Genomic DNA, 18,261 nt, shown 5'->3' with positions numbered 1-18,261 from the left:
ATGAAGTCCAATGGACAATGTATTGTATGCAAACCATGTAAACACTGCATTCATTATACTAAGTCTTGTCAAGCCATTGTTGGTCTTTAGTCTCTAAGGGTATGTTGGTATTGTCAGGGTAATTCAATAATTAGATCATTACAGCATTTAGAGGTACGACGACTAAGTAAGGACAATATATATGGATGAACAACTTCTTTATTTTTAGTAAGGGTTTCCTTTGTGATGCTCTGTATTGTTTGTTGCACTAGATGTTCGCATCTTCTCGAGGCAAGGGAGTTATCTTATTCTAAAAGTCCAGTTTCCACCCTTGCCGAACTAGGCTGGTATTATGGAGTTACATTTTGGCTGGACTAACGAGTATATGCATTGTCCAATCAAATTCGCACACCGAAATCGAAATCCGGTTCGTAAACCGTCGTGCAGATTTCGGTCGATTGCAGGATTTGCAAAGCATGTGCACCGCCAACTCGTTGTCAGCAGATATTTTCCAAATCTTTTCATGTTTTTAATCAAGGTGCTCACGTGATGTGATGCATTTCGCGATGTAAGACCCGTTTTATCACAATATAGATCTTGATTATCGATCAGATCGAATTTTTTTGACTGGGCGCCACCATTTTGTGTGAAGCAAATGCAAGTGATACGACAGGTGGAATCTGATTGGTCCATAGGAGAGGCTTAGAAAGGACAAAACTGGTAATAGCCACTGGTGGTGCTACGATCGAACCCAGTAATTCCAGCCTAGTTCGACAAGGGTGGAAACTGGACTTTTATAGTCAGTTAACTCTCTTGCCTCGGGAAGATGGATGTTCGGGGAAGCGGCTGTATAGTCCTGAACCATGACTGTGGAATAGATGCATTTTATTGAGAGCAAAACCAGTCTCGATTTATAACAGCTCTATTCCACATCAGCATCAGGAAAATTATTTGTTTTAATTTTAGAGAGAAATGTATTTTGTAATGAAAAATTTCATACATTACGGCAGTACGGCTGTACTGTGTGAAACATTTTTTGAGATGATTTTGTTCAGAGGTAAGGTAAGTGTTGTTTAGTAGAGTAGATGTTGCGTCTCGTCTTGCTAGGGTTGACATTATTCCTTTCTTGTGTTGAGGTGGATGGCATAGTGAAGGTACTGTGCGGGTTGGTTTGGGTGATACTAGTATACAGTTGGGGTCGTCTAGTTGAGGGTGAGGGTGACAATGGTACCTTGTGGAGCCAGCAGAGAAGGGATGTGGGGGTGGTTCCAGGGTTGTTTCTTCTATGTGGATGATGAAGATCTCGGTGATTAAGGTGATAGTGGGTTTGCGGATAGATATGGTATCTAGGGGTATCTCTATGTGGTATCTCTATCTGGCATCAGGCAATACAGAGCATCACCGAGAAATACCAGAAAAAAACCTTCCCGCCAACAATCTGTGCCCCTTGACATCAGCCTCTCCTCCTTTGGAACTGTTAGCCACAAAATTCAGACTCCTACAGTGAGTGAGTATAATTTTACGACGCTTTTAGCAATATTCCATCAATATCACGACGGGGGAACACCAGAAATATGGGCTTCACACATTGTACCCATGTGGGGAATCTAACCCAGGTCTTCGGCGTGACGAGCGAACGCTTTAACCACTGGGCTACCCCAACGCCCCGAGACACCTAAAAATGTAAAATAGGCCCTTTGGAAAAACGGAAACTTCAAGAAACTATGGAAATTCAAAGAAAAAAGCCAGCCATTAACAGAGACCGGGGGATCTATCTACCAGCGTGTACCAGTGTGCGATTAACCGCAAATGAACATATTCATGTCACATGTTACCAGTATAAGGTATATATATAGTAATAGAAGCTAATAATGTAATAACAGTATAGGTCAGTATATCAAACTCTGAACAGAATCCCTTAATGTACTGGTTATCAGACGCGGATCCTTTTTGAGATTATATTTAGTGGGTGAGGGAAGGAGTAAATATATGATGTTTAAGGCCACTTTTAGTAATACTACTTTGGTGTGACGAGCTGACGCGTTGCAAGGAGTAACCACCGCCGCCATTGCCCCCAGCACGAAGGCTGTTCATATGTGACGTATTGGAGAAAACACGCTCACGAGGTTTTGGGAGACAGAGCATGCCCCGGGGAGAGGGAAAAATCAACGGGGCGAAGCCCCCGCGGTTTTTCCCGACCCCCAGGGCATGCTCTGTCTACCAAAACCGAGGGAAAGTGTTTTTCCATGCTTATAAACCGAAAAAAGAAACTTAAAACAACATTTATCAACATTTTTATGTTTCGAACATACTTTCCATGAACCTTAGGAAACGCGCGTAAAATATCTGTTGCTGGCGTACGGATCTTGAAAAGGACATTCTAAAAACCAGTGATACACTCCCCGGGCTACAGATATGAAGGTTGCGAGTTCGATCCTCGGGAATATAAAGAAAACATTTCTCATTTCATTTCATTACATGTTACAATCTGAACGGAAGTTATATCAATAAAATACCCAGGACATTATATAAAATCCCTGGGATATTACAACGTCCCTGTTTATGAGATTTAACCCGACAGGAAAGTAAAACCTCACAATAGGTCTTAATGCCTATAGAAAGAAGTCTCTTACTTAATAGCGATCCCAATGAATAGGTTTATAAGTATTCCACATGCTTTCATCCCTGTCGCTGTGACAGAATATTAGATATGATCTTGTGGGTAAGACATGCATCGTGGGTTCGGATCTCGCTGACGACACACGTTTGTATCAACTTAAAATATCATGAAATAAAATGATAGAAAAATAGATATTCAGTCATTGTCTTGTGGTCTTATACCAGCGATTCCGTTAGTTAAAGTTTGGACAAATGAACCTTGGTTTAACAGTTGGTTGTACACTTCTCAGTAAAGGTACCTAACGAACGGTGACAGGTACGTTATAGAGCTTGGACCAGACAAACCAGCGTCGGAGAGAGATACCAACAATCACGGGTCACAGTTCAAGGACCGTTCTTTCACTTTGGTTACTCGTGGCTGCATTGTCTTTAAATTACAATACAGGTGAGGTGGGGTGAAATGGGGTCGCGTCGGGTTCAAGGTCATTTCACTTACCGTATAACGACGTATGGAATCATACAAGGGACATTGTCCCGTTTTGCATTGTTGCGATGTCGCCTTACAAAAACAAGCAAAAACTTTCAAAATTTACCAAAGAGTGACAAGGTGACATTTTAGCCATTTGTGACCATTGCGACAATGTCACTTCTAGGATTTCATATCGACGTACCTGTATGTGTGTGTGACTGCTTGTTCTAGTTCGGACTAATGCCTGTTTTATAGTGACAAGCGCCTGAGATACCATGTCACAGTTTAACATTGATATCCCACTCAGCCACAATATTCTCACTCGACCAGATTTGTTTTATTCACTCAATGCCACGCGCTAGGCAGGGTAACAACAAGTACAATCTTTTAATATCGTTCTTATGACGTGACCGGGGACTGAACACCGACCTTCCGCTCTCAGGGCAAAAACTGTATTCACAACAGACAACACACAAACACTTTGTACACAAAATTTTATTATAAAAACACCTAAATGGAAGACAGTAGGATCTCAAACAGTTTTAGTATAAAGAAGTATAGTAATTTCTCTATCCTCTCTGGCACAAACGATTCTGATTGGCTAATCACAGATACTAGCTTCCTAGGCACTGATTCTTATGTGAAATCTGGGGCACAAACATTTCATGATCTCAATCCATTTTATGAATCTTTGAAAAAATCTACGATGTTGGCAGCCACCAACATGGACACGAATGAAATATACAAACATAAATGCTACATCCTTTTGCAAGAAACAATGAGTGTATGAATAATAATATAACATAATAGTAATAAAATTAGTTATCTTGGTGGTACAAAAAATTAAATATGATCAGTCTCTTGAATGTGCATGGAGAATAAATAACAACAAAACCATTTAAGCAGAATATTAAAACAGAGACTGTTTCATTTCTGATCGTAATACACAAAAATCAATGAACTAATTTTCAAGGACCAAGTTTCTTTTGTCTCCTATTTTACAAGATGTACAAGATTGTGATACAAAATCTACAAAAATCATGAAATATATCAAACGCATACTGAAATGTACCTTCATGAACAGTTATTCATTTTGTGCAAGCCTTTGTCTTTCCAAACATCAAGAAACTGCCTTCTTGGAAAAAAAATAGTTTCAAAATTATATTCTTAAACCAATGTACAACAAAATGAAAGTATTTACAGTTTCTCTGCACCAGAAAGTGAATGTTATTGAAATAACAACAAGACTCTCAGACAAAATTAAGAATTTCAAAAACCAAACTTTTAAGAGTGTACACATGATGAGTAAATATGTACAATGGTATCTAACTGATTTACTGAGAGGATAGGAAAATCTGTTGATTAATATTTAGGGGATATACGGAAACTATACACCTCACAAACACAACCATATACCACACAGCTTTGAGATCGTTGCAACACAGGTCAATTAAACAGGCACAAATTTGCAAATACTCCCTAAAATGGACATTTGTGGTCGTATCCACTGATTCCAAACCTAAGAACAGATTTCGGTTTCTAAAAAATATTTAATTCTGTTTAATGTGTGTTTTAACAAAAGGTGGTCATTTTAATAAATAAATTATGAAATTCAATGGTAAGGAGCGCATCCTGTTTAAAAATGACACCTTGCATCCAATTTAGACTCAGTTACAAATATTTACTTCTTGAAAAATAGTCGAAAGTGCCTGCTTAATCAATTCATCATATAAGAACAATGAACAATATGAAAAACATGCCCAAACCATATTTTGAAAATGTTACATCAACAAAATATTTATTGAGTTTTAGAATTAAGTTTCCTGTTCAAAGATCACATATGATGGCACGTTACTTCGGATCAAAAGGCACCATGCACATTGAAGAGACTGGAGTTATCCTGTTGCTATGGTAACTACAAAATCTACCATTGATGATAACTAGAAGACCCAACCTCCCCAACAGGTATCTCCCTTTTTTCGGCTGCCATATGAAGTTTGCTCTGGCACACAGTGTCTAAATGTCATCTATCAGCACAAACACATTTATTGACAAATATGGCACACTTTGTTGGGGAAGTTTCGTATAACTGGGAGCATCTGTATACACAAAACCTTTAATGTCAATATCATCAAGTCAAGCAGTCAGAGATTGTGTTCTGATTGTGACACTATTTTGGCACAAAGAATTCAAGCATAAGTTAATCCATGTTATAATAAGTTATGGCACTTTTGGATGACAAATCTATAGATTTACATAGCCATATTATCTTAATATATTCTTACTTCTGTGTCTGATAATATTACCACAGAGATACCTTGATATCAATAATTTTAAAATGTATGTGTTTGGAATATTGTACAAGAGAATTATAAAAGAAATATTACATAATAATTTGAATAGTTCATTACAATTAGTTTAAATTTATAACTTTTAATTAAAAAGAATTTTTCAGATATTTACCTACTCAGTATGAATGAATACACATATTGAATACTAGTAACGGGACAACTCAGAGTGACGAAGTAGTTGTCGGTTATCAGGGTTACAGCATCAATGATCATACCTACATTTTAGGCACATAGTCAGTATGACTCTTTGTAATATCATTTATGACTCTTGTTGCTGGAGTCATATCAACACAACAGCCATTTGTGGTACAAGCTATAATCTAAGTGGTCTTATGGTCTTTCTAGATAGAATGATGAATTAATTCATCTTGTATTAATTCACTATAACTCAACAAAATGATATTTTTGCAAAAATAGAGAAAATCCAAAATGGCGACAATCTACAAAAGGGAGATAACCACAAGTACTCTCCAAAGGACTACTGCTAAAAATTTTGATGAACATAAGATGCTGTACAGTAGAAAGAATTCTTACAACACATAGATTTCAAATAGCTGTGACCACATGAACAAACTGATGTTAAATTGAAATATGGGCTAGAATTTGTAGGAGTTCTACCTAAAGCTTATTACTAAGATAGCAAGGACTTGGATAATGGTTGACACTAGGACTGAGGCTGTTGTCATACTGGCGGCACCTGAAACAACAAGAGTGAGTGAGTGAGCTGGGTTCATTGCCCTTTGAACAGGGAGTTTATCATAGTGTGACAGTTTAATGCAGTAGTAAACCCAGAGGACCAAGGACAAGACGGACCCTTTGATATTTCGGTGTTGGCTCTTGTTTTTTTTGTTTCGGGTGTCAGGGTGGTATTGTTATAAAAAACAATTCCTGAGGGTTTACAAAAAACATCCTATTGTTCACTGGACATTTGGGATGTCCTGCAAAATTGGAATGGTGAAAAGATCGAAATTGTTCAGCTCCCCTTAACTACCCTAATCTGTCAGAGCAGAGTTTGTTCCCTCTATTTCAGGACACTATGATTTTGATAAATTAACACTTAATTGAAAATCTTTTTCGAGTTGTCGTTAAAAAGAAAACTGACAAGCAGGGGCAAAAATATCTCCATTTAATTTTTGTCAACATAAAGCTTGTGCGAATATGAAATGCTGACACTAAGAGTTATCAGCTGGAGATTGATTTGAATGCAATTGCCTTACCATTTGGTTCTTCCTTCTCAACTTTACCAACATTGATGCCAGTCACAGGAGCCTGAGTCACTTCTGCTTCATTGTCTGAGAAAAACACAACAATAGCAATGTTAACATCCAGACTGAGAAATAATGGTGCTTACAAAAATGCAAGCAATCCATGAAAAGACATGTTAATAAGAATTCATTTAAAGAGATCTTTACTTGCCAGTACCTTATCATACTATAGATAAGTGCCATAACATGTGATACACCCTATAAACACCAACATATTGCATGGGAGTGTAACGATGTATCAAACTATCGATGTATTGAAATTGCTTTCCCTATGACTCTGCACCCTGTTGAACACTTGCATAGCATACTGCATGTAGTGAATAAACTATGTAACATACTGCACCCTGTATAACATATATATTACATTCTGCACCCTGTATAACATTTGTATAACATACTGCACCTAGTGGATAATCTACATAACATACTGCACCCTGTATAACATCTATATGACATTCTGCACCCTGTATAGCATCTATATAACATACTGTGCCCTGCATAACACCTATATAACATATCACACACCCTCTGTAACATCTAGATGTCATACCACAGCCTGTGTAACACCTATTAAATATACTATACCTTGTATAACACCTACATAACACATTGTATAACACCTATATAACATACTATATTGTGTATAACACTTGTATAACATACTATGTCATATATAACATCTACATAACATACTATGCCGTGTATAACATCTATATAACATACTGTCAAATATTTTTTGTTTTGTTTGTTTGTTTGTTTGTTTAACACCGCACTCAGCAATATTCCAGCTATATATGATGGCTGTCTGTAAATAATCAAGTCTGGACCAGACAATCCAGTGACTGATATCATGGGACAAGCATAGTCGCCTTTTATGGCAAGCATGGGTTGCTGAGAACCTATTTTAAACCGGATCTTCACGGGTCCTATGTCAGATGTTATACATGACATAGTATGTTATATAGATGCTATGTTGTATATAACATCTATATAGCATACTATGTCATGTATAACATCTATATAACATTATATGTCGTATATACCATCTGTATAACATACACACCTTTAGATGTGCCTGTGGGACAGTATTTTTGTGCCTGTGTCTCGAGATAGTGGAGATCATTCTTCATCTTGTTCTTCTTCATCACCATGCACTCGGAATCTGCCAGCGCAAGCTGTCTGCATTCTGTTGTTTTATGGATATAGCTGCAAGAAAATAAACATTGTTTTAAATTGATTGTGTTATAGGCTCCTCCCATTGTTTCCATAGGATCATAGCAAGGCGTATCTCCATCAGAGTTTTACTGAAGTATTTCCCGATACTATTTAACAGCAAAACAGCAAATCAAGTCATGGAAAAAGGCCAAAGAAAACTGTGAATAAACGTTCAAAATTTCTCTACAGTTTGTTCAGCTTCCATGTTTCATGCAATTCAAATTAAATTTCATAAAGAGAAAAGGACATTTATTTCAGTATATGAGGTACATAACATGACACTTTGGACAATATCCCAAAAGAAGTATAAAATATACATCATCCCAGTTGTGTCAATATCCCGTGTTACCAAACACTAATTACAGAGACAACAAGAAGCACGTCTGACTTCACACATTTACTCTCAGAGGCCATGATCTTAAAAGCCCGGATGTACGGGGATCAGTTATTGTACTGGACAGTGATATGATAGGGAGCAGTCATAGCTTGATGATGCAACACCAATGACCCTGTGACTGGCAAGAAACAAAGAAATACATGTCTGCTTGGAATGAACAATGTTTTACTAAAATGTGGCATTAAGCATTCTTGAAAATCAGGCAACTAAGCATAATACAGTTTTCCAGTGAACTACTGATATGTGATGAAACCGTTTTTGAATTCATGCATTACTCTACATCAGCTTCCCTCAGTGTTTGCAATGGAGTGATTGTACATGTCACTGGTATTGCATCTATTTGACAAACATTGATTCAGTCTTCAGCAGGTGGAATAAAACAGTTTCTGGGGTTGAAGTTACAAACAGACATCCCAGGTGATAGATACACCAGGACTAAGAACCATTTGCTGTATATTTCTAAATCCAAAAGACATTGGAAAACAAATCTATTAATTTGCTGACAAAATACATTTGTTTTCATCTACAAAGTCACTGACTCACATTGAAACATATCTATAATTTCCTGTTTTAGGATATCTGGGATAATAGTTGTTTTACTCCCCTTTCAGCAGGTACTGTTTTTTGTTGTTATGTTTAATGCTGCACCCAGTAATATGACGGTGGCCTGTAAATACTCAAGTTTGAATCAGACAATCCAGTGATTGATATTATGAGCAACGATCAATGTTGACCACCTGATCTGATTCATTTGGTCACCAATAAGATCAGGTTGCTGGGGATCAGCTCTAACCCTGACTCCCGACAAGGTGCAGGCACCAATCCAATCAGTGAGGTATTTCAGGCTTCGTATTCTCTGATTTGGTTGGATGAAAACTAGTTCTTGAAAACTAAATTTTGTCAAATGAACATAGTTTCAAGTGGAACACTGTATCTCGTGTTTTGTTTCTCCTGCTGTTCATATGTGATTTTATGTGTGCTTCATGGTGTCTGAGTGTTGAACAAGAGAGGAGTGTTGAGCACTATGTCAGTGATTACACTCCAGGGTCTAATCTATTTAAACCATGACCAACATTCAAAGAACCCTGGCACCGAAAAGTTTAAATTTTTTTGTTATGATAACTATGTTTAAAAAGATATTCAAGAACTCATTCCAGAATCCTCATCCGTGAGATCACTGTGTGAGACGGGTCTGTGTGATGCACGTGATGAATGTACCCTGTGAGATCACTGTGTGAGTCGGGTCTGTGTGATGCCCATGATGAATGTACCCTGTGAGATCACTGTGTGAGACGGGTCTGTGTGATGCACGTGATGAATGTACCCTGTGGGATCACTGTGTGAGACGGGTCTGTGTGATGCATGTGATGAATGTACCCTGTGAGATCACTGTGTGAGTCAGGTCTGTGTGATGCACGTGATGAATGTACCCTGTGAGATCACTGTGTGAGATGGGTCTGTGTGATGCATGTGATGAATGTACCCTGTGAGATCACTGTGTGAGACGGGTCTGTGTGATGCACGTGATGAATGTACCCTGTGAGATCACTGTGTGAGACGGGTCTGTGTGATGCATGTGATGAATGTACCCTGTGAGATCACTGTGTGAGTCAGGTATGTGTGATGCACGTGATGAATGTACCCAGTGAGATCACTGTGTGAGTCGAGTCTGTGTGATGCACGTGATGAATGTACCCTGTGAGATCACTGTGTGAGACGGGTCTGTGTGATTCACGTGATGAATGTACCCTGTGAGATCACTGTGTGAGACGGGTCTGTGTGATGCACGTGATGAATGTACCCTGTGAGATCACTGTGTGAGTCGGGTCTGTGTGATGCACATGATGAATGTACCCTGTGAGATCACTGTGTGAGTCGGGTCTGTGTGATGCACATGATGAATGTACCCTGTGAGATCACTGTGTGAGTCGGGTCTGTGTGATGCACATGATGAATGTACCCTGTGAGATCACTGTGTGAGTCGGGTCTGTGTGATGCACGTGATGAATGTACCCTGTGAGATCACTGTGTGAGTCGGGTCTGTGTGATGCACGTGATGAATGTACCCTATGAGATCACTGTGTGAGTCGGGTCTGTGTGATGCACGTGATGAATGTACCCTGTGAGATCACTGTGTGAGACGGGTCCGTGTGATGCACGTGATGAATGTACCCTGTGAGATCACTGTGTGAGACGGGTCTGTGTGATGCACGTGATGAATGTACCCTATGAGATCACTGTGTGAGTCGGGTCTGTGTGATGCACGTGATGAATGTACCCTATGAGATCACTGTGTGAGACGGGTCCGTGTGATGCACGTGATGAATGTACCCTGTGAGATCACTGTGTGAGTCGGGTCTGTGTGATGCACGTGATGAATGTACCCTGTGAGATCACTGTGTGAGTCGGGTCTGTGTGATGCACGTGATGAATGTACCCTGTGAGATCACTGTGTGAGACGGGTCTGTGTGATGCACGTGATGAATGTACCCTGTTTGATCACTGTGTGAGTCGGGTCTGTGTGATGCATGTGATGAATGTACCCTGTGAGATCACTGTGTGAGACGGGTCTGTGTGATTCACTTGATGAATGTACCCTGTTCCTGTGTCACATCAACCTCACTCATGCCATGCGGGTTTGTTTTTTAAAATCGAACTTATGAATCAAGGAGGTAAAGATATGACACTGAATTAATTCAAAAAGTTGACATCTGATTGGATCCTTAATTACGATTGGGTGGTGAAACTCACTGATGGTTCACCTGTGAATGGTCTCATGCAGAGGTACCATCTTTTAACATCTTTTGGTATGACGCGGCCGAGGATCAAACCCCCGACCTTCCGGACGAGCACTCCACCATTAGACCAGGGAGGCGGGCGGTATCGCCTCAGGGTATAAGGGATCGGATGTTAACAAGATTGATATGGTGCTAGGCAGGAACTGATCCCAGGCCTGGCAAGGGAACACAATAACCCAACTCACTTGCACAACATGGGGACGTCAATGAGATCCTTCGGCTGGGTTTGCACTGTGATCGGAGGGCGGCAGGTGCCATAGGACCCACACTTCATGGAGACCTTGTCATCACGGGGCACTGGGGGCATAAAACATCCTTATCATACTGCGTTGGTAAACATGTTGTTGTTCCGCCCAAATTTAGTTCCAAACCCAGAACAAATATCAGGATTTATTACATAAAATTGTAGTGAAAATGTTTCGACCCTGCAGTGAAAGGTTCTGTCGTCTCTTATGACAAGCATGATAACAGACCTATTCTGACCCGACAAGCATTATGACTGACCTATTCTGACCCAACAAGCATTATAACAGACCTATTCTGACCCAACGAACAATATAACAGACCTATTCTGACCCAACAAGCATTATGACTGACCTATTCTGACCTGACAAGCATTATAACAGACCTATTCTGACCCAACGAACAATATAACAGACCTATTCTGACCCGACAAGCATTATGACAGACCTATTTAGACCCGACAAGCATTATGACAGACCTATTTTGACCCAACAAGCATTATGACAGACCTATTCTGACCCAACGAACAATATAACAGACCTATTTTGACCCAACGAACAATATAACAGACCTATTCTGACCCAAGCATTATGACAGACCTATTCTGACCCGACAAGCATTATGACTGACATATTTAGACCCGACAAGCATTATGACAGACTTATTTTGACCCGACAAGCATTATGACAGACTTATTTTGACCCGACAAGCATTATGACAGACTTATTTTGACCCGACAAGCATTATAACAGACCTATTCTGACCCGACAAGCATTATGACAGACCTATTTTGACCCAACAAGCATTATGACAGACCTATTTTGACCTGACAAGCATTATGACTGACCTATTTTGACCCAATGAACATTATAACAGACCTATTCTGACCCGACAAGCATTATGACTGACCTATTTAGACCCGACAAGCATTATGACAGACCTATTCTGACAGAATGAACATTATGACAGACCTATTCTGATCCGAAACTTCAGACCAGGGGATGTTGAAATATACTTAAGCTTTCATTTTCCTTTTGCTTACTGTTTTATTTTTTTTATTAAAAAGCATAGACAAAAGTGTATATCAAGTGAGACCCTTACATTTGCACTACAATATAATTAAAAAGTGCAGAGAAATTCCCGAGATTTCTTGCTAAACTTACATCTTGTACAATACTCGTCAAACCAGCCTGTCATGTCAGCCAGCGTTGCCTGTTGTTGGTCACTGTTGACGCCGCACATCATCAAGGCATCATGTGCACATGTGAAAAACTGTTGCAGTTGGCTGAAATATGAATTTTGAGGTAGCTATACATTCACACTTTCAAGCTATATAAAGGTGACCCATAAATTATCAATTCTGGGCTAAACAAAACAAGTGATTAATAAAATGAGCAATGTCCCATGACAACGGGGTACGGTGACACAAAATGTCATGGAGACTGACCCTCCAATATGAGTGAATGAGTAAGTATGGTTTTACGCCCCTTTTAACGATATTCCAGCAATATCACGGCGGGGGACACCAGAAATGGGGTTCACACATTTTACACATGTCGTGAATCGAACCCAGGTCTTTGGCGTGACGAGCGAACGACCGCCCCCCCTCCAATATGACAATTATAGGTTTCTGGGGACATGTTCTAACTGTTGGGGGGTTAACCCGAATTTCATAATTCCAATCCAAATTTGTGGATTATCTGCCCCTTATGAACATAGATGTGAAGGTCAGGAAAGTGTCACTTCATTCATTTATAATGGACAAATCAATATTAACATCAAGATCAGACAATCTTTTAATTCGCTTTTTCATATGGTGTATAAAAAGCTTTTTTTATTTTGCTGTTGCAAGCACAAATGTGACGTTGTTGCAGGAGTGTATTGGCTGATCAGGCAGTCTAGGGATACTAATGTTTCAGGGCCGGTCGGGTAGCCTAGTGGTTAAAGCGTTTGCTTGTCACGCCAAAAACCCAGGTTCGATTCCCGACATGGGTACAATGTGTGAAGCCCATTTCTGGAGCCCCCCGCTGTGATATGGCTGGAATATTGCTAAAAGCAGCGTAAAACCATACTCACTCACTCACTAATGTTTTTTTTACTAACGTTTTTGCTTCTTCGTTTGTTGTTTACGCTGGGCTCATCAATACTACAGCAATATGATGGTGAAATGTAAATAACTGGGCCCTGACCATACAATACAGTGATCGATATAGTTAGCAACGATCCATGCCATCGGAGGACGATGAGGCACAAGTAACCAAATCACAGAGTCTGACCACCGATCCATATGGACGCCTCTTACAACCAGCATAGTTTACTGGGTCCCATTGTAATCCCCTTGGCAATTTACTAATGTAGGAGCATGTATATAATGTTATACTTACTCGCAAGATTTATGAGTTTTGAAATTATTGGGAGTAAAGGTTGGAAGGAATGACTGATAGCAGGCCTGCAGTTTGCTACACTCAGGATGCGGGAACATTATTCCTGAAACATAAAAATACCATCACCATCATCCTGAAATGAATACATGCACGCCTGAAATGTGTACTACTTAATGTTAAAGTTACAGCAGCAGTGTTCAGTGTTGATGGTCCATACAGGTGAGGAAAGATGAAATGTGAGCTACCATCGAGTTAAAGTGCAAGTGTAAGAGTGAATATTATCCTACCCTATTTTTTATCCCAGGGAATAAATTCTCTGGTGTCAGGATGATTCTCCCTTGTGAATTTGAACCCATACCAGTGTGGCACTGAGGTAGGATACTATACTCTAGAGTAAAACTTCCCCCGGGATAATATCTAGGTAGGATATAATGCTTGTTACACAAGCACCCCCCCACTTCTGCTCAGCCCTTTACCCACTAGACCACATAGATGGTCCATGTTTAATGCAATAGGCAATAGTTCAGTGGGTTCAGTGAGTGAGTGAGTGAGTTGGGTTTAACGCCGCTTTTAACAGTATTCCAGTTATATCACGGCGTGTCAGCTTAATGTGGGAGGAAAGCCCGAAGTGATGCAGGTCTCAGACGTTTACCACTTCGGTGAAACCCATGAGCACGGGTATGGTGCTGACAAACCTAGAAACATAATCGGGGCGATCCGGGATTTGAACCCACAATCATAGGTTTCTGGCGTGCCCAAGGGACGCAACTCTGCACAGAAATCGCGGCGCCTCAGACGACTGGGCCACCCGTGCCCCCAGTGGGTTCAGAAGGGGGAGTTGTTATTTTCTGAATTATAAAGCAATACCACAACAATAATTCCCTGTGAATAACATCAAACCCAGGCAAGACTAATCAGTGACTGTGAATAAAAATGTGTCCAATGTTTGTCTGTTTGTTTGTTGGTTGGTTGTGGTTAACGCCGCACTCAGCAATATTCCAGCTCTATGATGGCGGTCTGTAAATAATCGAATCTGGACCAAACAAATCCAGTGATTGAAATCATGAGCATCGAGCATCTATGCAATTGGGATACAATGCATCAACCAAGTCAGCGAGACTGATCACCCATCCCGTTTGTCGCCTCTTACAAAAAGCATAGTCACCTCTAATGACATGCATGGGTTGCTGAAGACCTATTCTAACCCGTATCTGCATGGGCCGAATTGTCAAATGAGATGGTTCTAAGTGGTACATGTATCTCAACTGTTAATAAATTTCAGCTTACTCATATATTCAGACAATTAAATCTTACAAAATTCCATGTTCCTGTTCAACACAGCAATCTTAGAACTATGCCTGTCGAAGTCGATGTTGAAGTATGTGTATTACAATCATCTTGGAAGAGGGGCAGAACATTTCAGGGACTGAAGTTCAAATAAATTTGTCAAGTATTTGTAAATGTAAATCTCCTTGGCCCCATTCTACAAAGTGATCTTAGTGTTGAGACAATCCATACAATAACATGGATTTAAATCAAATTTAGCACTAAGATCGCTTTGAGGAACAGAGTGCTGGTCCCCTAATGATGCAGTGGTCTTAGCAGCAAGACAATGGGAACTTCCAACACTTCATCCTAGGCTTATGATTAACATAGTGCTAAGATCGCTTTGTGGAATAGAGGAGTGGTCCCCAATCCATGCAGCGAGTTTAGATCTGAGATAATAGGAACTTCAACACTTCATCCTAGGCTTATGATTAACATAGTGCTAAGATCGCTTTTGGGAACAGAGGAGTGGTCCCCAATCCATGCAGCGATCTTAGATCTGAGACAATATGAACTTCAACTCTTCATCCTAGACTAATGATTAACATAGTGCTACGATCGCTTTTGGGAACAGAGGAGTGGTCCCCAATCCATGCAGCGATCTTAGATCTGAGACAATATGAACTTCAACTCTTCATCCTAGACTAATGATTAACATAGTGCTAAGATCGCTTTTGGGAACAGAGGAGTGGTCCCCAATCCATGCAGCGATCTTAGATCTGAGACAATATGAACTTCAACTCTTCATCCTAGACTAATGATTAACATAGTGCTAAGCTCGCTTTTGGGAACAGAGGAGTGGTCCCCAATCCATGCAGCGATCTTAGATCTGAGACAATATGAACTTCAACACTTCATCCTAGACTAATGATTAACATAGTGCTAAGATCGCTTTGTGGAATAGATCCCAGGTTAGAATAATCCATACCATTTTCTTTTACCAGTGTGACGGGTATAAAAATCTTACCTTGATTGTTGCCGTTTCCTTCTGGCTCTGGCTCGGGTGTGCCATCATCAGTGTTATGACCTGATTCGGTTCCTGATTGCAAGGAATAATTAAAACTTTACAAAACTGAAAATATGTTCTTTTTTCTTTCCTTGACGGAAACATATACCTTCAACAAAAAATTGTTATTCAAAACGACAAGATTCATTTTTGAAATCCATTTCATGACTATGACCCCTCATGGTGGCCATGCATTAGACTTTATTTTTAATTCATATTGGAAACAGTCTAACTCTACCCAATATTTTGTAAAAATATGAATGGAATTTAAATGAAAATATGCATATGCTTATGTCAAACACATAAGCATCCTCCTAAAACAAGGAATAATATTGGCTAATTTTCTAACTTAGATTTCAAAACATTTAAGTTTTCCCTCACATACTGAAACACATTCTTAGGAATCAGCCAGACATGAATAGACAGCTAAAAATGATCAAATTGTAACTTTGTTTAGAAAACATACAGGAATATATAAATACAAACATTGTGAAAATAAAATAAATAATGAAAAAATTAATTGTTTCAATTTCTGAACGAGAAATATATAAAAAATGGGTTCATCACTTTAAGGTCATCCTGCTATGATAGGAATACTAAAAAATAATATTGTCTCTTCCCTCCCTTTCCCCCACCCACAACCAATCTAGTTATCAATATGTCCTTGGCAGCCAATACAAGCTTCAGTAATTGCACCAAAAGATAAAAGATCCATATTTCGTATTTATGAAAAAGCAAAAATAGAGAGAATCTACACAAGTCGATAGATGTTATAAATTCTGAGGCTTGCTGAGGCATTTTAAACTTCATTGATGAGTGTTGATATATTTGAAGATAAAAGATAAAATGGTAAGATTTTATCTACCACAAAAATCATTCTTCCAACACTTTTAGTTTGCAAACAGTAATAACCAGTGTCTTGAGTGTAACAATTACAGCTAACCAGCTTCAGAGACAGACGTGATTTTCTGCATGTCATTGTGATGCAATTTCAATGAAGCTGTCCCAGGAGACATTGCTTGATCTCACCCAAGTGATATCTCCTGTGGAAGCCAGTGTTGGATGATAACACTGTAGGTCTTAAAGTGAAAATTAGAAAAGACTGAACTTTAGCCTGCTCTGTGGGAACCTCACATCCGAATCCGTGACGATCCGGGTTAGAATAGGTCTTCAGCAACCCATGCTTGTCGTAAGAGGCGATTAACGGGATAGGGTGGTTAGGCACACTGACTTGGTTGATGCATGTCATTGTATCCCAATTGTGTAGATCAATGCTCACTATATCAATCACTGGATTGTCTGGTCAAGACTCGATTGTGTACAGACCGCCGTTATATAGCTGGAATATTGCTGAGTGTGGCGTTAAACAAAGAAAGAAAGAAACAAAATAAAACCTCACATCCTTGATCACTTCATTCCTTTCTCCCACATCAAGATTTCATTCTTTGATATTACTGATATACTGGTCAAAGCGGAGTTAACCCAACTCACTCACACACACACCACAGGGCATTTATTGGTTCAAATACGGTACCCAGTCGACGTACCATGTAAGAACATGTATAATGACATTAATATGGAAAACAAAGACAACACCTATACTGTGTAGGAATACCACAGAGGATAGACACATCTAACAGCGATTGAGTGACCTTGAGAACACAACACAGTACGCAGGACACCGAGAGGCCAAGACCAGTCCTATCATGCCGATTGAATATATGACTCTCGTAATCTTAACATTTCCTTCTTTGATGAAACCAATAATTAATACACATTTGGAATCAAAGATAAATGCAAAAAGATTATGAAAAGATCATATTTTCAATCAAAAATAGCATTTTAATTTTTGTTATTTATTTTTCACTTTTGAACAGTCAAATATACACTTGTCCGTTACACAGATTCTTTAAATTTCCTGAACCTTAATTTAGGTGTGATGCAGGTCTTAGAAGTTTACCACTCTGGTGAAGACTGGCCATGATGCAGATAAACCAAGGATTATAATAAGCATGATAATGCCACTTAGGATTCAGCCCCATGATCAGTGGATCCTGCGAATATAAGGGAGACAACTCTATTTCTAGAACCGTAGACCACAGGCTGCACCTTTCCACTTCAAACAAAGATGGCCAACTGTAGGAACAAGTAATCAATTTTCTGTAGCCTCAATCTTAATTTAATCAGGACATGGCTGTCATAGAACTTT

At 39.4% G+C, this 18,261-nt stretch overlaps 1 protein-coding gene across 5 annotated transcripts in view; it reads right to left on the bottom strand.

Annotated features, from left to right (window-relative positions):
* Window positions 1-3,544: 3,544 nt before the first annotated feature.
* Window positions 3,545-18,261, bottom strand: part of LOC124112265 (hemicentin-1-like) — a 102,411-nt gene continuing 87,694 nt past the window's right edge. For all 5 annotated transcript variants that reach the window (XM_046472289.2, XM_046472290.2, XM_046472288.2 and 2 more), the window contains 7 exons: window positions 16,014-16,085; window positions 13,721-13,823; window positions 12,500-12,621; window positions 11,279-11,390; window positions 7,747-7,889; window positions 6,636-6,710; window positions 3,545-6,115 (listed from right to left, as the gene is read on the bottom strand). In XM_046472289.2, coding sequence (XP_046328245.2) covers window positions 6,033-6,115; window positions 6,636-6,710; window positions 7,747-7,889; window positions 11,279-11,390; window positions 12,500-12,621; window positions 13,721-13,823; window positions 16,014-16,085 — 710 coding nt within the window. In that variant the 3' untranslated portion in view covers window positions 3,545-6,032. The remainder of the gene's footprint in view (window positions 6,116-6,635; window positions 6,711-7,746; window positions 7,890-11,278; window positions 11,391-12,499; window positions 12,622-13,720; window positions 13,824-16,013; window positions 16,086-18,261) is intronic.

This window comes from Haliotis rufescens, unplaced genomic scaffold, assembly GCF_023055435.1.
Source record: "Haliotis rufescens isolate VD_foot unplaced genomic scaffold, xgHalRufe1.0.p SCAF_6, whole genome shotgun sequence".
Lineage (NCBI taxonomy): Eukaryota > Metazoa > Mollusca > Gastropoda > Lepetellida > Haliotidae > Haliotis > Haliotis rufescens.
Note: the sequence above shows the minus strand (reverse complement) of the source record. Positions and strands in the feature narration are given on the sequence as shown.